This window comes from Acanthochromis polyacanthus, chromosome 6 (genome assembly GCF_021347895.1).
Source record: "Acanthochromis polyacanthus isolate Apoly-LR-REF ecotype Palm Island chromosome 6, KAUST_Apoly_ChrSc, whole genome shotgun sequence".
NCBI classification, from domain to species: Eukaryota; Metazoa; Chordata; class Actinopteri; family Pomacentridae; genus Acanthochromis; species Acanthochromis polyacanthus.
In genome coordinates, this window is record NC_067118.1 from 44,426,427 (window position 1) to 44,444,982 (window position 18,556).

An 18,556-nucleotide genomic window follows, 5' to 3' on the forward strand; every position below is an offset into this window, starting at 1 on the left:
CAAAAACTGGTCTGAACTGTAGCGGAGCCACACAGGGAACAAAGCTCCAGCTGCTGGATGTTCTGACAGGAGATCATCATTGAAGGAAACTACAAGCTCCTGAATGGTTCCTCAGGGTTCTTCTTACAGGATGGAGGTAGACGGAGTCGTATTTGTTGGACAGAGTCTGGAGTTCCGTCTGCGTCATCATCTGAGTCGACCTCATGGTGTCCACGTACCGTTTCCTAGCAACGGGAACATGTTCAGGTTTTACTGCCTGGCTCTGAACCGTCTGTACCACAGAAGAAGAAGACGGTGATGGAACTCACGTGTGAACGAGCAGCAGCTCTTCTTCTGCAGCTTCTCTGGGCTGAAACACAAACAACAACGTCACATTCATCAAGATAAGAGAAGATCTATTATATTCATCAACACGGAGACTTTCGTCACTCAGACGTCCTCACCTGGACCTGGACGCACCGGGACACCAGCTGCCGTCTGTCCAGCTCCGCCATGATGGACGTCACCCGGTCTGGACACTCTGGATGGCTGAGAACCAACACAAGAACATCAGCTGGAATAGAAATCCATTCTTTTAACTGGTTACTATTGGAACCTCCTTTGATGACGTTTGCTGTCACTCTGAAGTCTGACATGGAGAACACTGAGCACGAGAACTTAGAATAAGGTTCTATGGAAGGAAGAGGCTACCATCTAGTACTACATTTACCATCTAGTACTACATCCTACCATCTAGTACTACATCCTACCAGCAGAATACTGATTTCCTAAGAAATCCGATAGTTAAAGAGCTGCTGGTGAATGTTCTGTTGGGTCAGAACCGGTTACCTGGAGTCCCACTGGTTCTGGTGGACGGTGAACTTCTCAGAGTAAACAAGACCAGTTCCAGAACCCACAGCTGAGCTGCTGGACAGATCCTGCAGACAAACAGGAAGACAGACAGAGTAACTGGTAACTAGAACTAGTCAGAGTAACTAGAACTAGTCAGAGTAACTAGCAGTGCTAACCCTGGTCTGTGTTAATTACTTCATGTATGTTTCTACTTTAACATCAAACATGTCAAATATCTGCAGAAAGACGTCTTTAAAAATCAACACTATGAACCAAATCTGAGCTGAAAAACCATTTTATCCTGCAGGTCTCATTTAGAAGTTCACCAGAGGTAAAGTGTCTGCAGTCGATTCTGGAGAACCAGAACCTCCTCCTGGTTCTGGTTCTCCAACAGGGAAACATTCAGAGAGTTTCAGGTTGAACTGCAGTTAGTGTTTCCTCAGCGAGAAAAAAGTCAGCTTGGCTCAGAAACAGTGAACAGAGGAGCAGGTTGTTGGAGACACATTCAGCATGGAGAAACATCTCTACAGCCGATGAACATGCAGATAAGAAGAGTCTCACCAGCGTCTTCAGGTGGTCGCTCAGATCCTCCTCTCTGCTCCTCTCCAGCATCTTCTTTCTCCCTCTCCTCTTGGCCTCCTGCAGGTTGCCTCCTCTTTGCTGCTCAGTTTCACTGTTTACCTGAGAACACAGAGGAGCAGGTAAACACACCTGTCTGACATCTGAGAACATGACGGAGACAAGCTGAGGTCAAAGTCGAGCTCAGCTGAATCATTGACTGGCTCATGTCCATCTCTGACACACAGCATTTAAAGCTTCACCAATGATTGATGGATTGAACTCTTACAAACACCGACGGGATTAAAGTCACCTGAAAGAGCTCCAAACATTTTATCAGATTCACACTTTTCAGGCATTTCATTAATATTTCTGAGACATTTTCTGGATAATTCACGACTCTTTTGCTCTGTTTAATGAAGACAGAAACAATGGACAATAAGAAGACCGATCCTCTGTGGAATAAACACAATCAACTGACACCAACTTATATTGGTCTTCTGAATCTGTGTTTTATTTTTATATAAATGGTTTAAATACTGCTATTAATACATAATTCTATTCTGCTCAGTACATGCATCGTTCAAGATATGCAAAAGCGACAGGAAAAACTGTAGCACCTGCAGAATAAACTGTAACAGAATAAATTGTAACACCTACAGAATAAACTGTAACACCTTTAGAACAAATTGTAACACCTACAGAATAAACTGTAACAGAATAAACTGTAACACCTGCAGAATAAACTGTAACAGAATAAACTGTAACACCTGCAGAATAAACTGTAATGGAATAAACTGTAACACCTACAGATTAAACTGTAACACCTTTAGAACAAACTGCAACACCTACAGAATAAACTGTAACAGAATAAACTGTAACACCTACAGAATAAACTGTAACAGAATAAACTGTAACACCTGCAGAATAAACTGTAACGGAATAAACTGTAACACCTGCAGAATAAACTGTAATGGAATAAACTGTAACACCTACAGATTAAACTGTAACACCTTTAGAACAAACTGTAACACCTACAGAATAAACTGTAACAGAATAAACTGTAACACCTACAGAATAAACTGCAACAGAATAAACTGTTACACCTACAGAATAAACTAACACCTACAGAATAAACTGTAACAGAATAAACTGTAACACCTGTAGAATAAACTGTAACACCTACAGAATAAACTGTAACACCTACAGAATAAACTGTAACACCTTTAGAACAAACTAACACCTACAGAATAATCTGCAACAGAATAAACTGTAACACCTTTAGAACAAACTGTAACACCTACAGAATAAACTGCAACAGAATAAACTGTAACACCTGCAGAATAAACTGTAACAGAATAAACTGTAACACCTGCAGAATAAACTGTAATGGAATAAACTGTAACAGCTACAGAATAAACTGTAACAGAATGAACTGTAACACCTACAGATTAAACTGTAACACCTACAGAATAAACTGTAACAGAATAAACTGTAACAGAATAAACTGTAACACCTTTAGAACAAACTGTAACACCTACAGAATAAACTGTAACAGAATAAACTGTAACACCTACAGATTAAACTGTAACAGAATAAACTGTAACACCTACAGAATAAACTGTAACACCTGCAGAATAAACTGCAACAGAATAAACTGTAACACCTACAGAATAAACTGTAACACCTGCAGAATAAACTGTAACAGAATAAACTGTAACACCTGCAGAATAAACTGTAATGGAATAAACTGTAACAGCTACAGAATAAACTGTAACAGAATAAAGTGTAACACCTACAGATTAAACTGTAACACCTTTAGAACAAACTGTAACACCTACAGAATAAACTGTAACAGAATAAACTGTAACACCTACAGAATAATCTGCAACAGAATAAACTGTAACACCTGTAGAATAAACTGTAACACCTGTAGAACAAACCTGGGGGGACAGACGAGGAGATCTTCTGACAGATTTCGGTCCAGGTTCAGGAGGAACTGATCCAGACTGCATCTCTGATCCACTCAGATCTACCTGAAGCAGAAACACACAGGTGAGACAGCAGAAACATGAGAACATGGAGTCTCCAGACTTAAACCCATGGAGCTGGTTTGGATGAACTGGACAGAAGAGTGAAAGCAAAGAACCTACAAGAACCACACATTTATGGGAACTTCTGCTACAGAGATGGAAGAACTTCCTGAAGAACATCTGGTTTCCATTGAGGACTGAATGATTGAGTTCAGCTGTTAGATCTGCCTGAGGAGGAACTCTGATGAGTCAGAAGTTTAGAAGACATTTTGGTTTATAAATAGATCTTTTTTTTAACTTCAGGTGTTTATTTGTTCTCTGCTTCATTTCAGAGAACAATCAGACATTAACAAGCAGAACCTGCTGTAGAACACTGGAAACACCGGGATGTTCTAGAACGTCTGACCAGGGGTGCACTGCAAATACACATAAAGTTATTCATACCCTGTAAAATACAATAAGGAAGTTCTTATATTTTCAGTTCCTCATCAGTGTTTCACCTCAGATTGGACATAAACAGGACATGTAGACAGGTCTGGAACCAGTTCTGTTCTGTGAAGTAATGCTTTTGAAGGTGTTAAACTTTGATGTCCATAATTCTTCATACCTCAGTGATACCAGACAGGATGTTCCAACAGACCGTTCTCTCTCTGAGGGTCTGAAGGGTGTAATATTGTTTCAGTGTTTCTGAGTTTTTGTTTTTTAACCAGTTTTCTGACTATAAAAGTCGATTTGTTTGTGACATTTCAGTCATTTTCAGATCAAACCAAGACTCCCCACGGCAAAAACCACAGAGCTCAGAGAGGAGTTTACGTTGGAAACAAGAAAAGGAAGGAAAAGGTACAAAAAGCCAAACAATCTCAGGAGTCCTTGGTAATGGAGCAAAGTATCATCAAGAAGCACCAGAAACCTCCGAGGATGAAGTCAGCAGAGTCGCCTCGGCTTCCAGAAAAATCCAGACATTGAAACCGATCCAAGGACTAAACCAATACTGTCCTGAAGGAACCGAGCGAAGTGTTGGAACTCCATCAGATACTGAACCTAAATGGTCTCTGTGGACCAGAAAGACCTCCTGATTCAACCACAGATGAAAAACTCTTCTGACCTTTTTATAGACGGACCTGGAGGAAGACCAAAGCTTCTCGTCATCTGATCTAGGGTCAGATGGAACAAGAATGGAGCTTTATGGGCTCAGAGACATGGCTTTGATCTGGAGAAAGAAGAAGCCAAAGAACACGGTCCTACTGTGAAGGATGGAGGTGGAAGTATCATGCTGTGGTGCTCACAGCTTGGTTAGAGCGGAAGGATCATGAGGGAAGACCAAAATATCTGGAAGAAAACCTCCAGCAGACAGCAGAGAACCTGGGGAGCGGTGGACCAATCAGGACGATGATCTGAAGATTAGAAAAACCTTCTGGAGGTGATGATGAAAAAAATAAGATTTGATTACTGGGTTTTATCTTGGTCTTATTTTTAAAACTATTTGGGGATTTTTCATCACTGTTTTGACATTTTCTTATTATTTCTTACTAATTTCGAGGCAGGATTTTTTTTGAAATGATAATCTGATCACACGCTTCTAGACATTTTAATTTAATTTGTGTTTTTTTTTCGGGTTTGAGTTCAGTATTTCTGATTCTGACCGGTTCTGAACTCAGAGTTCCTCCTGATGCTCATTCTCAGGTTAACCGGGACCAGGACCGGTCTGTGTCTCGGTACTGTCAGGGCAAAAGGAGCATTAGGACCAGAAACAGAACCGGGACCGGGACAGTCATTAGCGGAGTTAGCTGTTAGCCTCCTGCTAAAACGTCAGACTGCGGCAATAATCGTTTAAACGGACTCACGGAAAGTGTGTGGTTCTTTGTGTCGGAGCTGAAAACATCCAAACGCTGAAACTGCAGCAGATACAGTCAGAATATCAGCAGGGAAGGTTCTGGTTCTGAGTGACAACCGAACTCCAACACTGTCGCTCTCAAACTGCGTCACCAAGCAGGGCGCGCGCTTTCGACGTCACAGCGGCACAAAAAGTAAAACAGACTGAGATGGAATAAAGCTAAAAATTCAATAAAACAATATAAAATAAAGCTTCTAAATTAAATAAAGCTTTATAAATGAAACCGTATAAAATACAGCTTAAAAATGTCAAATAAAACTGAACCAAAGCTGCTTCATGTGTTTGTATTGCACTATGTACAGATCTGAAATATATATATTTTAAATGAATGTTTTGTTTTCATTCTTTTTAAATAATAAAACCAACATTAAAAAATAATAATTTAGCTCAAATGAAGATAGCGTAGCTTCATCCCCATTGTACGGTACTACAGTATTATTATACAGTAATATTATTATTGTTCTATCAGGTCAGGCTGTGGTTCCACTGAATGTTCTCCAAGGAACCCGACAGCTGTGTTCCAGCAGCTCCTCATCGCTCCAGACCTGCTGTTTGATGGTTCCTGGTTGACTCCTGACTGTTCTGACCAGTCGTCTCTCAGCAGCAGATGGTAATTTGTTTTCAAGGTTTCAGGTTTATTTATTCTCTCACCAGCACATGAGCTGGACAACAGAAAACGAAGGGAAACTAGCAGCGATATAAATGACACCAGCAGTGGAAACTAGATAAACCTGCGCTAGGAGAGCTCTGTATTACCTGTAATTACCAGGTAGGTTGTGATGGGTGGAGAGGTTCAATCCTCCATCTAAAAGTTTCTGGAAACCAGATGTGTTTAGGGTGGGTGGTCTCCACAGGCATCCTTCCACTGATGAACCAGCAGTCTCCTGCATCTACTGCTGTGAATGTTTGTGGATGAAATCCAGTGTTCTCTGCTCCACCCCTCCAGATATTCCACCTCCTCTCTGCATTCAGACTCGTGTGTCCCTCCATAGATATATACAAACGCTAGATGTCTCAAGACGGAGTCGGCGGCGTCGTCACTTGGCGGCCATCTTAGGACAGGGGACTGCTCTGGCGCACTGTACTGTAGTCAATGGTAAGGTGGACGATTTCCTCACTTTAACACTCATAACTCGCTCAATTCTTGATTGATTTACAAACGGTTTAGTTTATTACAAACTTTATTAACGTGGCTATGATTCAGGCTCAATTCCGAAATCGCAGCTTTTCGTTTTGAAAAATGCGGCATAGTTGTGTGTCTTTTCTGCCTGGCTACTCACATTGAAGATGGTGTTACTCACAATCTGATTTTCAATTATTAGGTTTTCCTGAGACCAACGTTTTGTGAGAACCTAATCTTTAGGCGAAATTACATTCTTTGTGGTTGTGGTTGTATTTATTTGCTTGTTAAGAGACTTTGATTGAGACCTTAGACTTATTGTTTGTATACATCTATGCCTGGATTAGTTAGCCTGCAGCCGAAATGCATTGTGGGTAATGTAGGCACCAGGTTCATGAAAAGAAAAGACAACATCTCTTTTTGTTGTGCATTGATTTTGGTTGAGCTTTGTTTTTATCTGTGCATTAGAAAGCTGATAGTAATAAAGAAGTGCAATGTTAAATAATAAAATTACATTTACATCCATTTATGCTGAAAAAAGATGATATCTGTGTTCATTATTATATGAATTCAATGGTTTTAATTATTCTTATGAAAGCAGTAAAACAAGTACATCTCTGACGTTTATAACAAACCAAGCTGTTGTAAAATCGGTTGAAAATTGAGCAATCTACAGTGATTTTAAAATCCATGCTCCATTGACTTTAATGTTATGAGTGATCGAGCAGCCCTGTCCCAAGATGGCCGCCATGTGGCGACGTCGCTCCCCATAGGCTGACAGCGCTCATGAGCCATCTAGTGTTTGTATATATCTATGTGTCCCTCCACTACTGTCTTCTGCAGACTCCATGGGACAGTTGAGGTGTCTGATGGAGCAGCCAATCAGCACACAGCACTGGGGGAGGTCTGCTGGTGAGGCAGGACCCAGTTCCCCCTGCTTCAGCAGGACATTGCTCAGTCCAGGAGCTGATAGTTTTTGCACCAGGGTCTGTGGGACAATCGTGCTGAAGGCAGAAGGTGGATGTGTGAACCACTGATGAACCAGCAGTCTGTAGGAGTACTGATGGGGGTCCATGGGGAGTGTTCCACGTGGGCCATGGCCAGCCTCTCCTTCAGGACCATCAGGATTCTGGTTGGTCTGTCACAAAACAGGAAGAGTGGACTCGAGCAGAGAACCACCACCAAGGCCAAGATGCAGTTTTTATGAATGATTTATTGCAGGGAGAGGAGAAGATCTGGTGGATGGGAAGCCGGAGTCTTGTCAGGGGAGGATGAGGAGTGGTGCCGGGTGGGCGACGTTCTCACCGGGGATCGGCGGCTGCTGGTTCGAGGAGGGGAGGCAGAGTGCGGCGCTGGGTGGTCTGAGGATCCCTGGTGGCAGGAGTAAGGCAGGGAATGAGGGTTGGGCAGACTGGAGAACTCAGACGCTGAGAGATGATTTCGGGGAATAACTGGGTCCAGGAGGGAAACTGGGGAGAAGCAGCTTGCAGGAGTCTGAGCAGCAGGTTCTGGTGAAACAGAGAAAACAGGATTAGAAAATTACTCTCAGGCAGCAAAGCAAGAGGCTAGAGGGTAAACTGACATGCATGTCGAGTCTAACGATCTGGCAGAGTGTTGCTGGAGGAGCCGGAGTTTTATAGTCGGTGTGTAATCAGGAGAATGCTTGTCAGCTGCTCAGACTCTGCCGGAAGTGACTGATTGCATGACCGGTTTCAGCTGCTTCTTGTCACCGCTGCTGACAGGAGAGGGAGAAAAGGCATGAAGAGAGTTAAAGCATTTCAAATTGCAGTGTATGAGGGAAGGGTCCTGACAAAAGCCGGAGGATTTTAAGAATGTTTTATTGTATAGAGATAAGTTATGGAAAGGAATGCAGGGAACCTGAATGCGTGGAGCCGGATGGATACTGAGCGTGTTTGGGTCAGAGTTCTGGAGCCGGGGATCGGCGGTCGTCGTAGGTTTGGAGGGGAACAGAGTGCGACGGCTGATGTTGGCGGATCCTCAGCGGCCGGAGATGGATGCAGACGGAGGGCGGAATGGAGCAGGAGCCGGAGATACAGGGAATGGAGGACGCTGACGATCCGGGGGGGCCAAGTTGGTAATTGGCCAGTCGACAGCGGTCGGGAACTGAAGCAGGAGATCCGGGAGTCGGCGGACACTAACGATCCAGGGGGCCATGTTGGTAGGTGGGCCCATCGCCAGTAATTGTCTCTTATTCCAGGCAGAGTCTGTTTAGAGCCTCGGGCGGATCAGAGGCGGAATGGCCGTAAACTCCGAGGGCAGAGCCGAGCAGGTAATCCAAAACAGAGGAAGCTAACCCAGGACTGGGTTCCAGGCAGGCTGGCTGGAAGCCGAATTATCTGTGGACACGGTTCTGGGCTAGAGAAGCAGGTGAGAACCCGGACGGCAGGATTCTAGACAGAGCAGAGAGAGAGAACGTTAGAAACATTACAAGCACCAGGTAACACTGAGTTGGCTAGACGTGACTGACTGAGTGGTTGAGTACAACAATCTGGCAGAGTGTGGAAGGTTCAGCCGGTCTTTATTGCAGAGGATGTAATCAGTGAGATGAGGCACAGCCGTCTGGGTCTCATGGCGAAGCTGATTACCTGAGTGGAGACAGCTGAGGCCGCGCTCCACCCAGATGCAGCGCTGGGGAGAGACAGAGGCTGAATCCCAAACCGCCCCCTACACACTACCCCTCCGTTTGCGCGTTCCCGTGGAGGGTCCTCCATATTAAGGGCCGTCCCAAACCGCGTAGTGCGGAGGGAGAGTGGACTGTTCAGCCCTTAAATAGCGAGTCTGCATCGATGCTCACTCTGGACAACTTTTTCAGGAAGTGCAACGTCGAAATGGAGGAGGAAACAACATATTGATGTGAGTTCCACATGCGTCCTTTATTTCTCCCACGCCCTTTTCACACTGACAGAACATCACAAAGAGTGGTGTAAAAAGATAAAACAAAATAAACATCTTCTTCTCTGCTGACGTTTGATTTAATTGTGCACCCCCTGACACCTTAAAATTTGAACACAACTGACAGAATTCATTTATTCATTCATTCATTTGTTGGATTTGAAATGCCAGATAATAGGATTGGAAAACATGTGAGTGAAAAAAAAAGTGGGATGCTTTCGTCTTCTGGAAGCAGCAGCGATCCTTGTTAGTTGCAACCTGTGCCACAGCGCTACAGCCCATGACAGTAGGCGTCTTTGTGTTACCATGGCGATGACGTCTTCCGTTTTCCGGTGAGGCGACAGGGCGTCCCATTCCTGACGATCGTATTTATACCCTCCCCCTTCAATAATAGGTGCCCTCCACAGCTGTGAGTGTGACTTCTTTTGGAGTGACACTCGGTAGTGGAGGGGGAGTGTGTAGGGGGGGTTTGGGATTCAGCCAATAATCTAATGGAATATATCCAGCTCTTTCCATGTGCAGCGCCATCTTGGCTTCTATGTTGACAAAGATGCAGCCACCTTATTGGTGGAGCACGCTCACGTCCCGCACTGTGCAACCTCTTCCTGGCAAAATATTATTCTGCTCAGAGAAAAGTAGTCCGTGATAAAACCAGGCGTAAACTAACCGTGACGTCACCCGTTGGTTTCAGCACCGAGAAAATGAAGCCCGGATTTTGCTACTTCCTGGTCCGCCGTTTTGGATTTTTTGGAGCCAGTGACGTAAAAAGCGTCATCAACAGACTGGACCGAGAGCAACTAGGGGCAGGATTGGCTGAGGACTTCTTAATCCCGCCCAACGTTTTACCGCAAGAGGCCTTCTGTTGCTGTCTATCAAGTATAGCCACGCCCCTGGCTCCGCGCAACTTTTTTTTAACGATTTATTTAAAATTCAGTATTGATTATTTTAAGATCGGCCACCTGATCTCTCATTTTGACCAATGAAAACTAACGGGAAAAAAATCCTGAGCTGTAGAACATCAGTCTATCAAATTTTATTTTTCCAAAAATGAATTGGGGTCTATGGAGAAAAAAGCTTCTTGGAGCCAACCTAGCGGACGGCGTGATATTGCAAGTTTTTGACACTTCCGGGTTGACTTCAATTCTGGAGCCAGATGCTTACGTCCATCTTTATATACAGTCTATGGATAAAACTTATCGCCTTTGCCACGATATCAACGACAAAATAACTGGTAGCTCTGTAAGGCCCCCGCTTGTTAAGCTGCTGTTTTTTATGTAGACTGATGTCAGGGAATGTTTGACTTTGCATCCAATCATAAATGGAAGCCATTGTGTGGTAAAGCTTTGAGGTAAAGGTTAATGAGCTGTTCATTCTTTTTTCATGGTTTCTGCAGAGTCGTCTAGCTTTTTGTTTTTGTTGTTCCTTTTTCTTCAACTTTTCTCTACAAATGTTCATTATTTATGTTAGCATGTCTGTCCTTGCTTTGTCCAAAGTCCTGATGATTAAGAGGATCGCCTACAGGCCAGATTTGTAAAGCATTTTATTTTTGGAGGCCAAGAGCAACCCAACTCTGCAGATTTGTTGAACAACCGGAAACATCAGGAGATCTTTCAAAATGTAAGGCTAAGGTTTTCTAAGTGTTTATAATTCAAAACATTGTTTTATAATTTGAACTTTTTCTTTCTCCTGCTTTTATTAGCATGGCAGCCTTCACCAGTTATTGACTCAGGATTATCCCTGAGAGTTTGTAATGTTGTCCTCTTTATTGTGTTCTTTTTTGTCCAGTTAATACTTAGAATTTAAATGAATTCAAACAATGTACATCTGTGATAATTATGTCTTCCCCAGGCAATTCACCATCCAGTCCAAAACATATTTTGACCCCCCCCCCCCCCCCCCCCCTCTGCATTCCTCTACAACCGGGTATAATTATATGTTTATTATATTCAAATTATTCCCCTGGTCATTAGATCATTAATTTAATGCCGTTTAATGGCCAAAAATAACATTGTTCTCCACTAAGTATTAAACCTGTGTTGGTGAAACAATGATTAGCAGCAGGAGAGGACAAAACACCTAAATGCAATGCTGAATATAATCATTTTTTTAATCTGTTTTTGATTACAGCTGTGCAAAGTCAGACATCATCTGCAGTCCCTGACAGGGGCCGTTATGGAAAAAAGTCAGAAGTCAGGTATGTTTTGTTCAGTACAGCAAATACACGGGGACACTGTGTCCAACTAGTGAAATTATTGTTTGTCATAATCACGATTATCCCCACCCAGATAATGAATGTGGGTGTCAGAAGACGTCAAGTTCACACATGCAGCCAGGACTGTTCAGTTTTTGTATGTGTCCCCCCTCTCTCCTAGCAGAGCTCCTAACACCCCAGTAGTATCCTGGAGGGCCTGTGATAGACGGAGCAGTCTGTGATGACCCACAAAGGACCCACAGGGTAATCATTCATGTTTATAGCAGCCATTAACATGTTTGCAAATACCATCATTATTGCATTTGCTGCCCCCACCCCTGTGTACATGGTAATTTAATACATTGGAGTAGACATCATAAGATGCAATTTTGATATTCTGACCTTTTTTAAAGCCTCTACTGAATGTACTGCAAATGACAAACGGTGTGAGTGAAAAGATTTCATTTCAACACGCTAAACAATGATGACATTGCTGTTGATCTAATTGCTGAGGCAATTATGATGTGAAATTAACTTTGTTATGACCCCAAAAGGTGATTGAACTCGTAGGGGAGCATCACAGCAAAGTAAAATGTATAGTCAGTGTCAGAGTGATATAAATGTTGTTGTTTTAAGTAAGGTGAGTATGTTCCATTTCTCCCTCTGCCAACAGAGACTCTAGACCTCAGACTGGAGGTCCCCCCCACCACCACCCCCGTGGTTCCAAGGTACAAATTGACCATGGTATTGATATTAAATAGTGATGTTGCTATGATGACTTCTACTTCTCTTTCTTTGACACACAGCTCATTCCTCTGTAGGTCAGGATTAAAGGTAAATTAAAGCTATTGTGTCAGGTTTAGCAGTGTTTTTTCTTTTTTCTTTTTTTTTTTGTTCTGTCCGGCAACAGAGCAGGCAGAATGAGGATCTGGCTGCTGCATTGTGCCACACAAGTTTGCTTTTCCAAGGGGAGTTTATAAGTATAAGACTCCCCTTGATACTGTACAGTAATTTATTTAGATTGAATACTTGTTGATTAGTTAAATATACATAAATTTGCCGGACCTGACAGGGGGAAGGCAGGAAGAAAGAAACGAGAAAAGGAGAAAAAAAACAACAACAAGAGAGGATAGTGAAGAGAAAAGGAAAAGTGCAAGAATACAATTATCTTCAATTGAAACCGACACAACAGATAACAAGCTAGTACCCTTAACAAAGACACACCGGAACGCATCCTACGGGTTTTGTTAGGAAACACAGCTAGTAATTATTCAGATCATCTATGTGAAGCAAACAAACTGAGGAAACATGTCTTTGATATTTGGCACCAGGACAAACTTAACACCCCCCAAGACAACATGGTTGCTATGTCCACATGCAGAGTACGGTGCAGTTGTGACTGTGATCATGCAACTATGACCTCTGACCTCCGTGAAGGCCAGAAGCGGGCCCGAGAGCCCACAAGACCCAGGCGAGCCGGCAGTGATCCCAGAGCAGAGATCTGAGCCACCAAACCACGAGGACGACCACGGACCGGCCCGGAAGGGGGCAGAGGGAGAACCCGGCCAGGACCTCCAGCGCCCAGCAGGGCCGGGCCCCAGGCGACCAAGATCGGCGGCCGCCGACCTTGGGGGATGCACAGGACCCCGGGCCCCAGGCAGCCAACAGGCAACCCCCCCCCCCAGGCAGAGGGTCAACATCGCCAGGGGAACCAGCCACCCCAGACGGCCACCCGGCATGGGCCGGCGCCCCCGCCACAGCAAAGGATCCAGGGCACCCCACCCCCCCATCCCCTCGACACCCCCTCCCTACACCCCTCCCTACACCCCCCCAACCCCCCATAACATCCATAATCATTTAACCCACTCACCCACCCACAGTGCCCCATGAGGGCAGCCCCGGAAGGCCAGGGGACACCGGGCCACAGAACCGGGCCTGCACCACACCCACCCAGATGCGGACAGCCGCGCACCCCAAAGACCAGCAGGCCCCCAGCCCGCAGCGAGCCATAGACCCCTCGCCCACGGGATACCACCCCCCGCCCCGCCCCGGTGGCGACCAGAAAACAGGGATGTGAAGAACCCCATTACCCTCACCTCCCCTGCACATGAGTGTTGGTGAGATCTGTGTTGTTTGCAATTAAAATTGGGGGGTAGTAGCTAAGCCGTGCCGGGATCGGGGTCATCGGGAGGTCCCGCCTACCAAAGCAACCCCCCACCTTACACGGCATGCTGTGTCCCCCAGATGCAGTGTGTGTTATCAGTATTTTGCTGTCTTTAGTGACTAAGTGCAATTAAAACTTGAGAGGTGAGCCATCAGAGGGTGCAGTGGATGGGGCCACTTAGATGGCCCCCACCACCACACCCAGCACAATGAGCACACCTCCCATAGCCCTACATGTGTGTGAATGTGAGCAGAGGAAGTGAGGGGTCCGGGGATGTGGTCTGTAGGGAAGAAAACTTCCCCCCAGAGGGCGAGCCACTAAGGGCAATAGGCACCCCCGTTTCCCAGGCGCCCCCCAGCGCAGGACGAGCCAGGAGCAGCCGCCACCAAGACCGGGGCCCACAGTAACCGCAGCCAGAAACCCGCCGACCAAAGAGGTACGCAGCCGCCACACATCAAAAGGCGGAAAGGTGAGGGAGGACAGAGGGCAGCAGAAGAGCCCAACCCAGGGCCCACCATCCCCAGGCCCACCGCGGCCGCCCCCAAGGGCACAAGCCCCCCAGTTAGCAGTGTTTTTTTGGTGCATGTTTTTTTTTTTAAAAGTTGTAAAACAGGCTATGATTTTGTTTAACAGCCAAAGTAAAGCATGACACTCAACTGGTCTTTTGTATCGCATGAAGCAGTAAAGAATGAAGAATCCTTCTGGATAATACTGATTTGAACTAATGCTACCAATGTCAAGTCTTTATTTTTTTGTTGTTGTTTGCAGAGAGTGTTTGCAGTTGGTTTCTAAATACCACAGAAGAACAAGTTGGAGCAGCTCTCTGATCACCTAAAACAGACGCCAGCTCCATGTGGTGGTGGTGGGGGGGCTACAGGAAACGCAGAACTTCCCCCTGCTAATTTTTTTTCTGAAAGCCCCACAAAGTTCTTTAAAAACAAATGTTTTTTAAAACACTGGATGGGGGGGCGCTGGAGGGACACGCACCTCCCTCCGCCTGGCTGGGTGGGGCCCCGTTGGTCGCTCCTCTTAACTCACTTCACTAGCTTTGCACAATGTTCCACAATTCCCCTCCAATTTTAATGCACCACACTACCTGGGGAGTGGGTAGTTATGGGGTGGGGCGTCAGTAGATGGGACAGGCCCCAGTGCAGTGTTGTACTGTGGTCCCCCGTACTGTGGGGGCGGGTGGTCATGGGGGGAGGTGGGGCGCCGTGGGGGTCCGCTATGGCCCGTTCTGCTGCGCGGGCCTTGGGGCTCTGGCTGTGTCGGGGGGGTCGCTCCGGGCTCCTGGGCTGGGTCTCCGCTTGGTGGCTCCTGCGGGGGGGTTGGTGGACCTCCTTGGGCTGGAGGGGACAGCTCCCTCCTTTTGGTGGAGGTTTTCATGCATGTCAGACCACCACACGGCACCTACCAAAACTCAATAGTTTGTTCCTCGGTGCTGAGTCAGTGGAGGTTGCTGGGTTAGTGTCTGTGGATCTCACTCTGCTCTATCTATCCTTCTTGTGGCCTCCTGACATCTTCATGATTGATCCAGTTGGGACTTTGTCGTATTAGGTGTTTGTGAAGGGTTTAGATTTGTAAATGGTTTTAAGGTGTGAATTAAAGAGCACAAACAAATAAAATGCACCTTTTCTCTTAGAACACTGTCTATGCCTCACCTTTCTGTCTGTCCTGTGTTTGTTTTATGTTTCACTTGGGTGTGCACAGCCCTCAATGGCATAATGTGGGAAACAGCTTGAAATAAACATGATAGGTTAATTTGCCATGAGGGCCGGTGATGGTCACAGTCACAAAGAAGAGAAAAAATGCATGAAGCTTAAGCAATGACACCATGAGTGGTTGGTGTCATTTTGAGCGGACTTGCAGACAAAAAAAACAAACAAACAAACGTTTTAAATCTATTTTTTTTATTTTCCTTTTCACATTGTGAGGCAAATTTCATAAAACCAGTTCAAAGGTTGTTAAAAGTATTTATATTTATAGTTTTTTTAAACATTTTTTCCACTGTTATAATGTCTAATATTTTGTTCAGTTTATTTTGAATTGTTTTAATTTTTCCAAGTTCAAGGTTTAAATTTATCTTCTATTTGTGTAACATTAAAGAAGTCCATGATTGTAATGGTTGTACTCTGAATGAATAATGTACTGTAATTACAATTAGTCTACTGATGACAAATGTAGATTAGTGTTAAATTATGAAAAAGCATGACATTAGATTAAAACTGTACTGTGAAAGGTCCAGAAAGAGACGCATTGGTGAAATAGTCGGGACATCCTGAGAGCACATCAAGGTAAGAACTGCAGGTAATTTCTCATTTAGGCTTTTTTTTGTGAGAGATTTTTGTCTACAGTACATTTTTTTTTACATTTTTATTGTGAATGTTTTTAATAAATTGACAAATTCTAATTAATTTATTAGAATTTGGGTAAAATATGCATTAATGATTGTCAGTTTATTACAGTATTGATAGGAAACCACTGACTGTTTTTTAGGTCTAATAGACGTCTATTAGACGTGTAGTCTAAAATCGGTATACCACAGGTCTAAAAATGAAAGTTTTTTAAACGTCTAAATTTAGACGGCTAATAAACGTCTAAGTGTATACCTGGGTTTATATTCGGTATAAGCATGAACGTCAAATAAACGTCTAGAATTTAAACGGGTGAATTTAGATGTCTAAAAAACTTTCACTTTTAGACCTCTGATAGACCAATTTTAGACTAGACGTCTAAGGAACATTTAGACGTCTTTTAGACCGAAAACTGCTCGGTGGGTAGAGTCTCTGTGAACGGTGTAACCAGTGAGTGTGAGGCACCAGTTTTGTTTAGTTTGTTTTTTCACTCTTTGTGTTAGTTTTTGTCACTGGTGGTGTGTTGCTGATGTATTTAAGTTTAGTTGCTTGGTTTTGGGTTTAGATAAGTTTGGGAAACTCTGTTAGCCTTCGTTCTGTTTTATTCTGTTCTTTGATTTAGCAACACTCACCAGTTTTGTGTTCATTGTTGTCACTTTTATGTTCCATTCACCACTAAGCAGTAAATCCCTTCACCTGAACCAAAAACACTCTTTGTTGCATCCAGACATCCCTAGAGGTTGGATCGTAACAGCATGTTGTTGGACTGTGGGAGGAACCTGGAGAACACAGCAGGGAGAACATGGAGACTCCACCGGGACATGAACCGGGGATCTTCTAGCTGCGAGGCGACGGTGCTGCCCCCAACATAAACCAGTCTAAACATGTATTAAATGAAGCACTGAACGTGTTCAACAGAAAAGACAGTGAGCAGAAATAATAAAAGCATCCGTTTTAATGAATTCAGCAACAAGAAACAGGAAAACACACAATAGAAAAACACATTAGAGTGAAAAGTTTGAGCTGCATTTTGATTAAAGTTTTAATGAAACAAAGGAAGAGGCAGTCAGCTGACAGACTCCACCCCCACAACCAGCTCCGCTCAGCAATCAGGTAATCCTGATTTATTGTTGATTCTGTAGTTTTCTGACATTGATCCCACTTCATAATAATACTAGCAATAACAACAATAATAACAACAATAATATCAATGTGTCACTGAACACTGATTTTACTATTTCTAGAGTTTTATAAAAAGCTCTGAGTGATTTAGAACAAGCTCAGATTTACAAAGTTATTGTTGCATACATTGAGCAGCAGTAACTGATTCTACTATGTATCACAGTAATCAGATTACCTCTCAGTAATAGAGTACTGTCTCTGATGTCAGATTAGTGGTTACATTGAGGCTCCACAGCAGGAACTCAGTGGAACTAAGCTGAGGTTCTTTGGTTCCTCCTTCAGTCCTCCTCATGGAGGAAACCAGAGTCCACTCATTTCTGGTCACATCTTCTGTGTTCTTCAGCTGCTCTCTGCTGGAGGGGTTGTGTTGCTCTACTCTTTCTCTGGATGAACACCTCAAAGGTTCTGGTGGGACAACCCAGTCCTTCTGGGAATAATTAGTCATTTTTTTGATCCTCCGTGCTTCACTGTCAGGACCATCCATCCACTGTGGTAGTCCTGGTCAGGTTCTGACTAAACATCTGGACTCCATCTGAGCCCAACTCATTGATCTTCATCTGACCAAAGAATGTTCTCCAGCATCCATCAGGCTTCTTCTCATGTTGTTCATCTAGAAGTTTAGTTCTGAGCAGCAACCAGGTTTAGTTCTGGTCCTCCGTCCATAGAGGTTGATGTTCTGAAGGTTCCTCCACACTGTCTGAGCTTCACACTAACTCTGGTTTCCATGGAGAACCCCTGAACCAAGTCTGACGCAGCTGATGTCTGTTTTTACAGCTGGATGGAGAAAGTAGTTCACTGTGTGTGGAGTCATTTTAGGAGCTCTGATTAGTGGAACTATGACTCCTTCTAGACCTCCTGATCAGTGGAACTATGACTCCTTCTAGACTTTCTGATTAGTGGAACTATGACTCTTCTAGACCTCCTGATTAGTGGAACTATGACTCCTAGACCTCCTGATCAGTGGAACTATGACTCCTTCTAGACCTCCTGATTAGTGGAACTATGACTCCTTCTAGACCTCCTGATTAGTGGAACTATGACTCCTTCTAGACCTCCTGATCAGTGGAACTGTGACTCCTTCTAGACCTCCTGATTAGTGGAACTATGACTCCTTCTAGACCTCCTGATTAGTGGAACTATGACTCCTTCTAGACCTCCTGATTAGTGGAACTATGACTCCTTCTAGACCTCCTGATTAGTGGAACTATGACTCCTAAACGCTGCAGATGATTTTCTTGGTAGAGTTTCTACATTAGTGTTGTCATATTCAGTATTTACGGTAAACTGATGTTTTTTCAAAGGATTGAACACTGAGC

At 44.1% G+C, this 18,556-nt stretch overlaps 1 protein-coding gene across 1 annotated transcript in view; it reads right to left on the reverse strand.

Annotated features, from left to right (window-relative positions):
- Window positions 1–5,423, reverse strand: part of LOC110970799 (histone deacetylase 6-like) — a 50,195-nt gene extending 44,772 nt beyond the window's left edge. Inside the window, 7 exon segments of the mRNA XM_051950172.1 lie at window positions 128–224; window positions 309–349; window positions 444–528; window positions 829–917; window positions 1,393–1,512; window positions 3,333–3,425; window positions 5,267–5,423. Of these exon segments, the coding sequence (XP_051806132.1) occupies window positions 128–224; window positions 309–349; window positions 444–528; window positions 829–917; window positions 1,393–1,512; window positions 3,333–3,404 (504 nt within the window). The 5' untranslated portion in view covers window positions 3,405–3,425; window positions 5,267–5,423.
- Window positions 5,424–18,556: the final 13,133 nt, after the last annotated feature.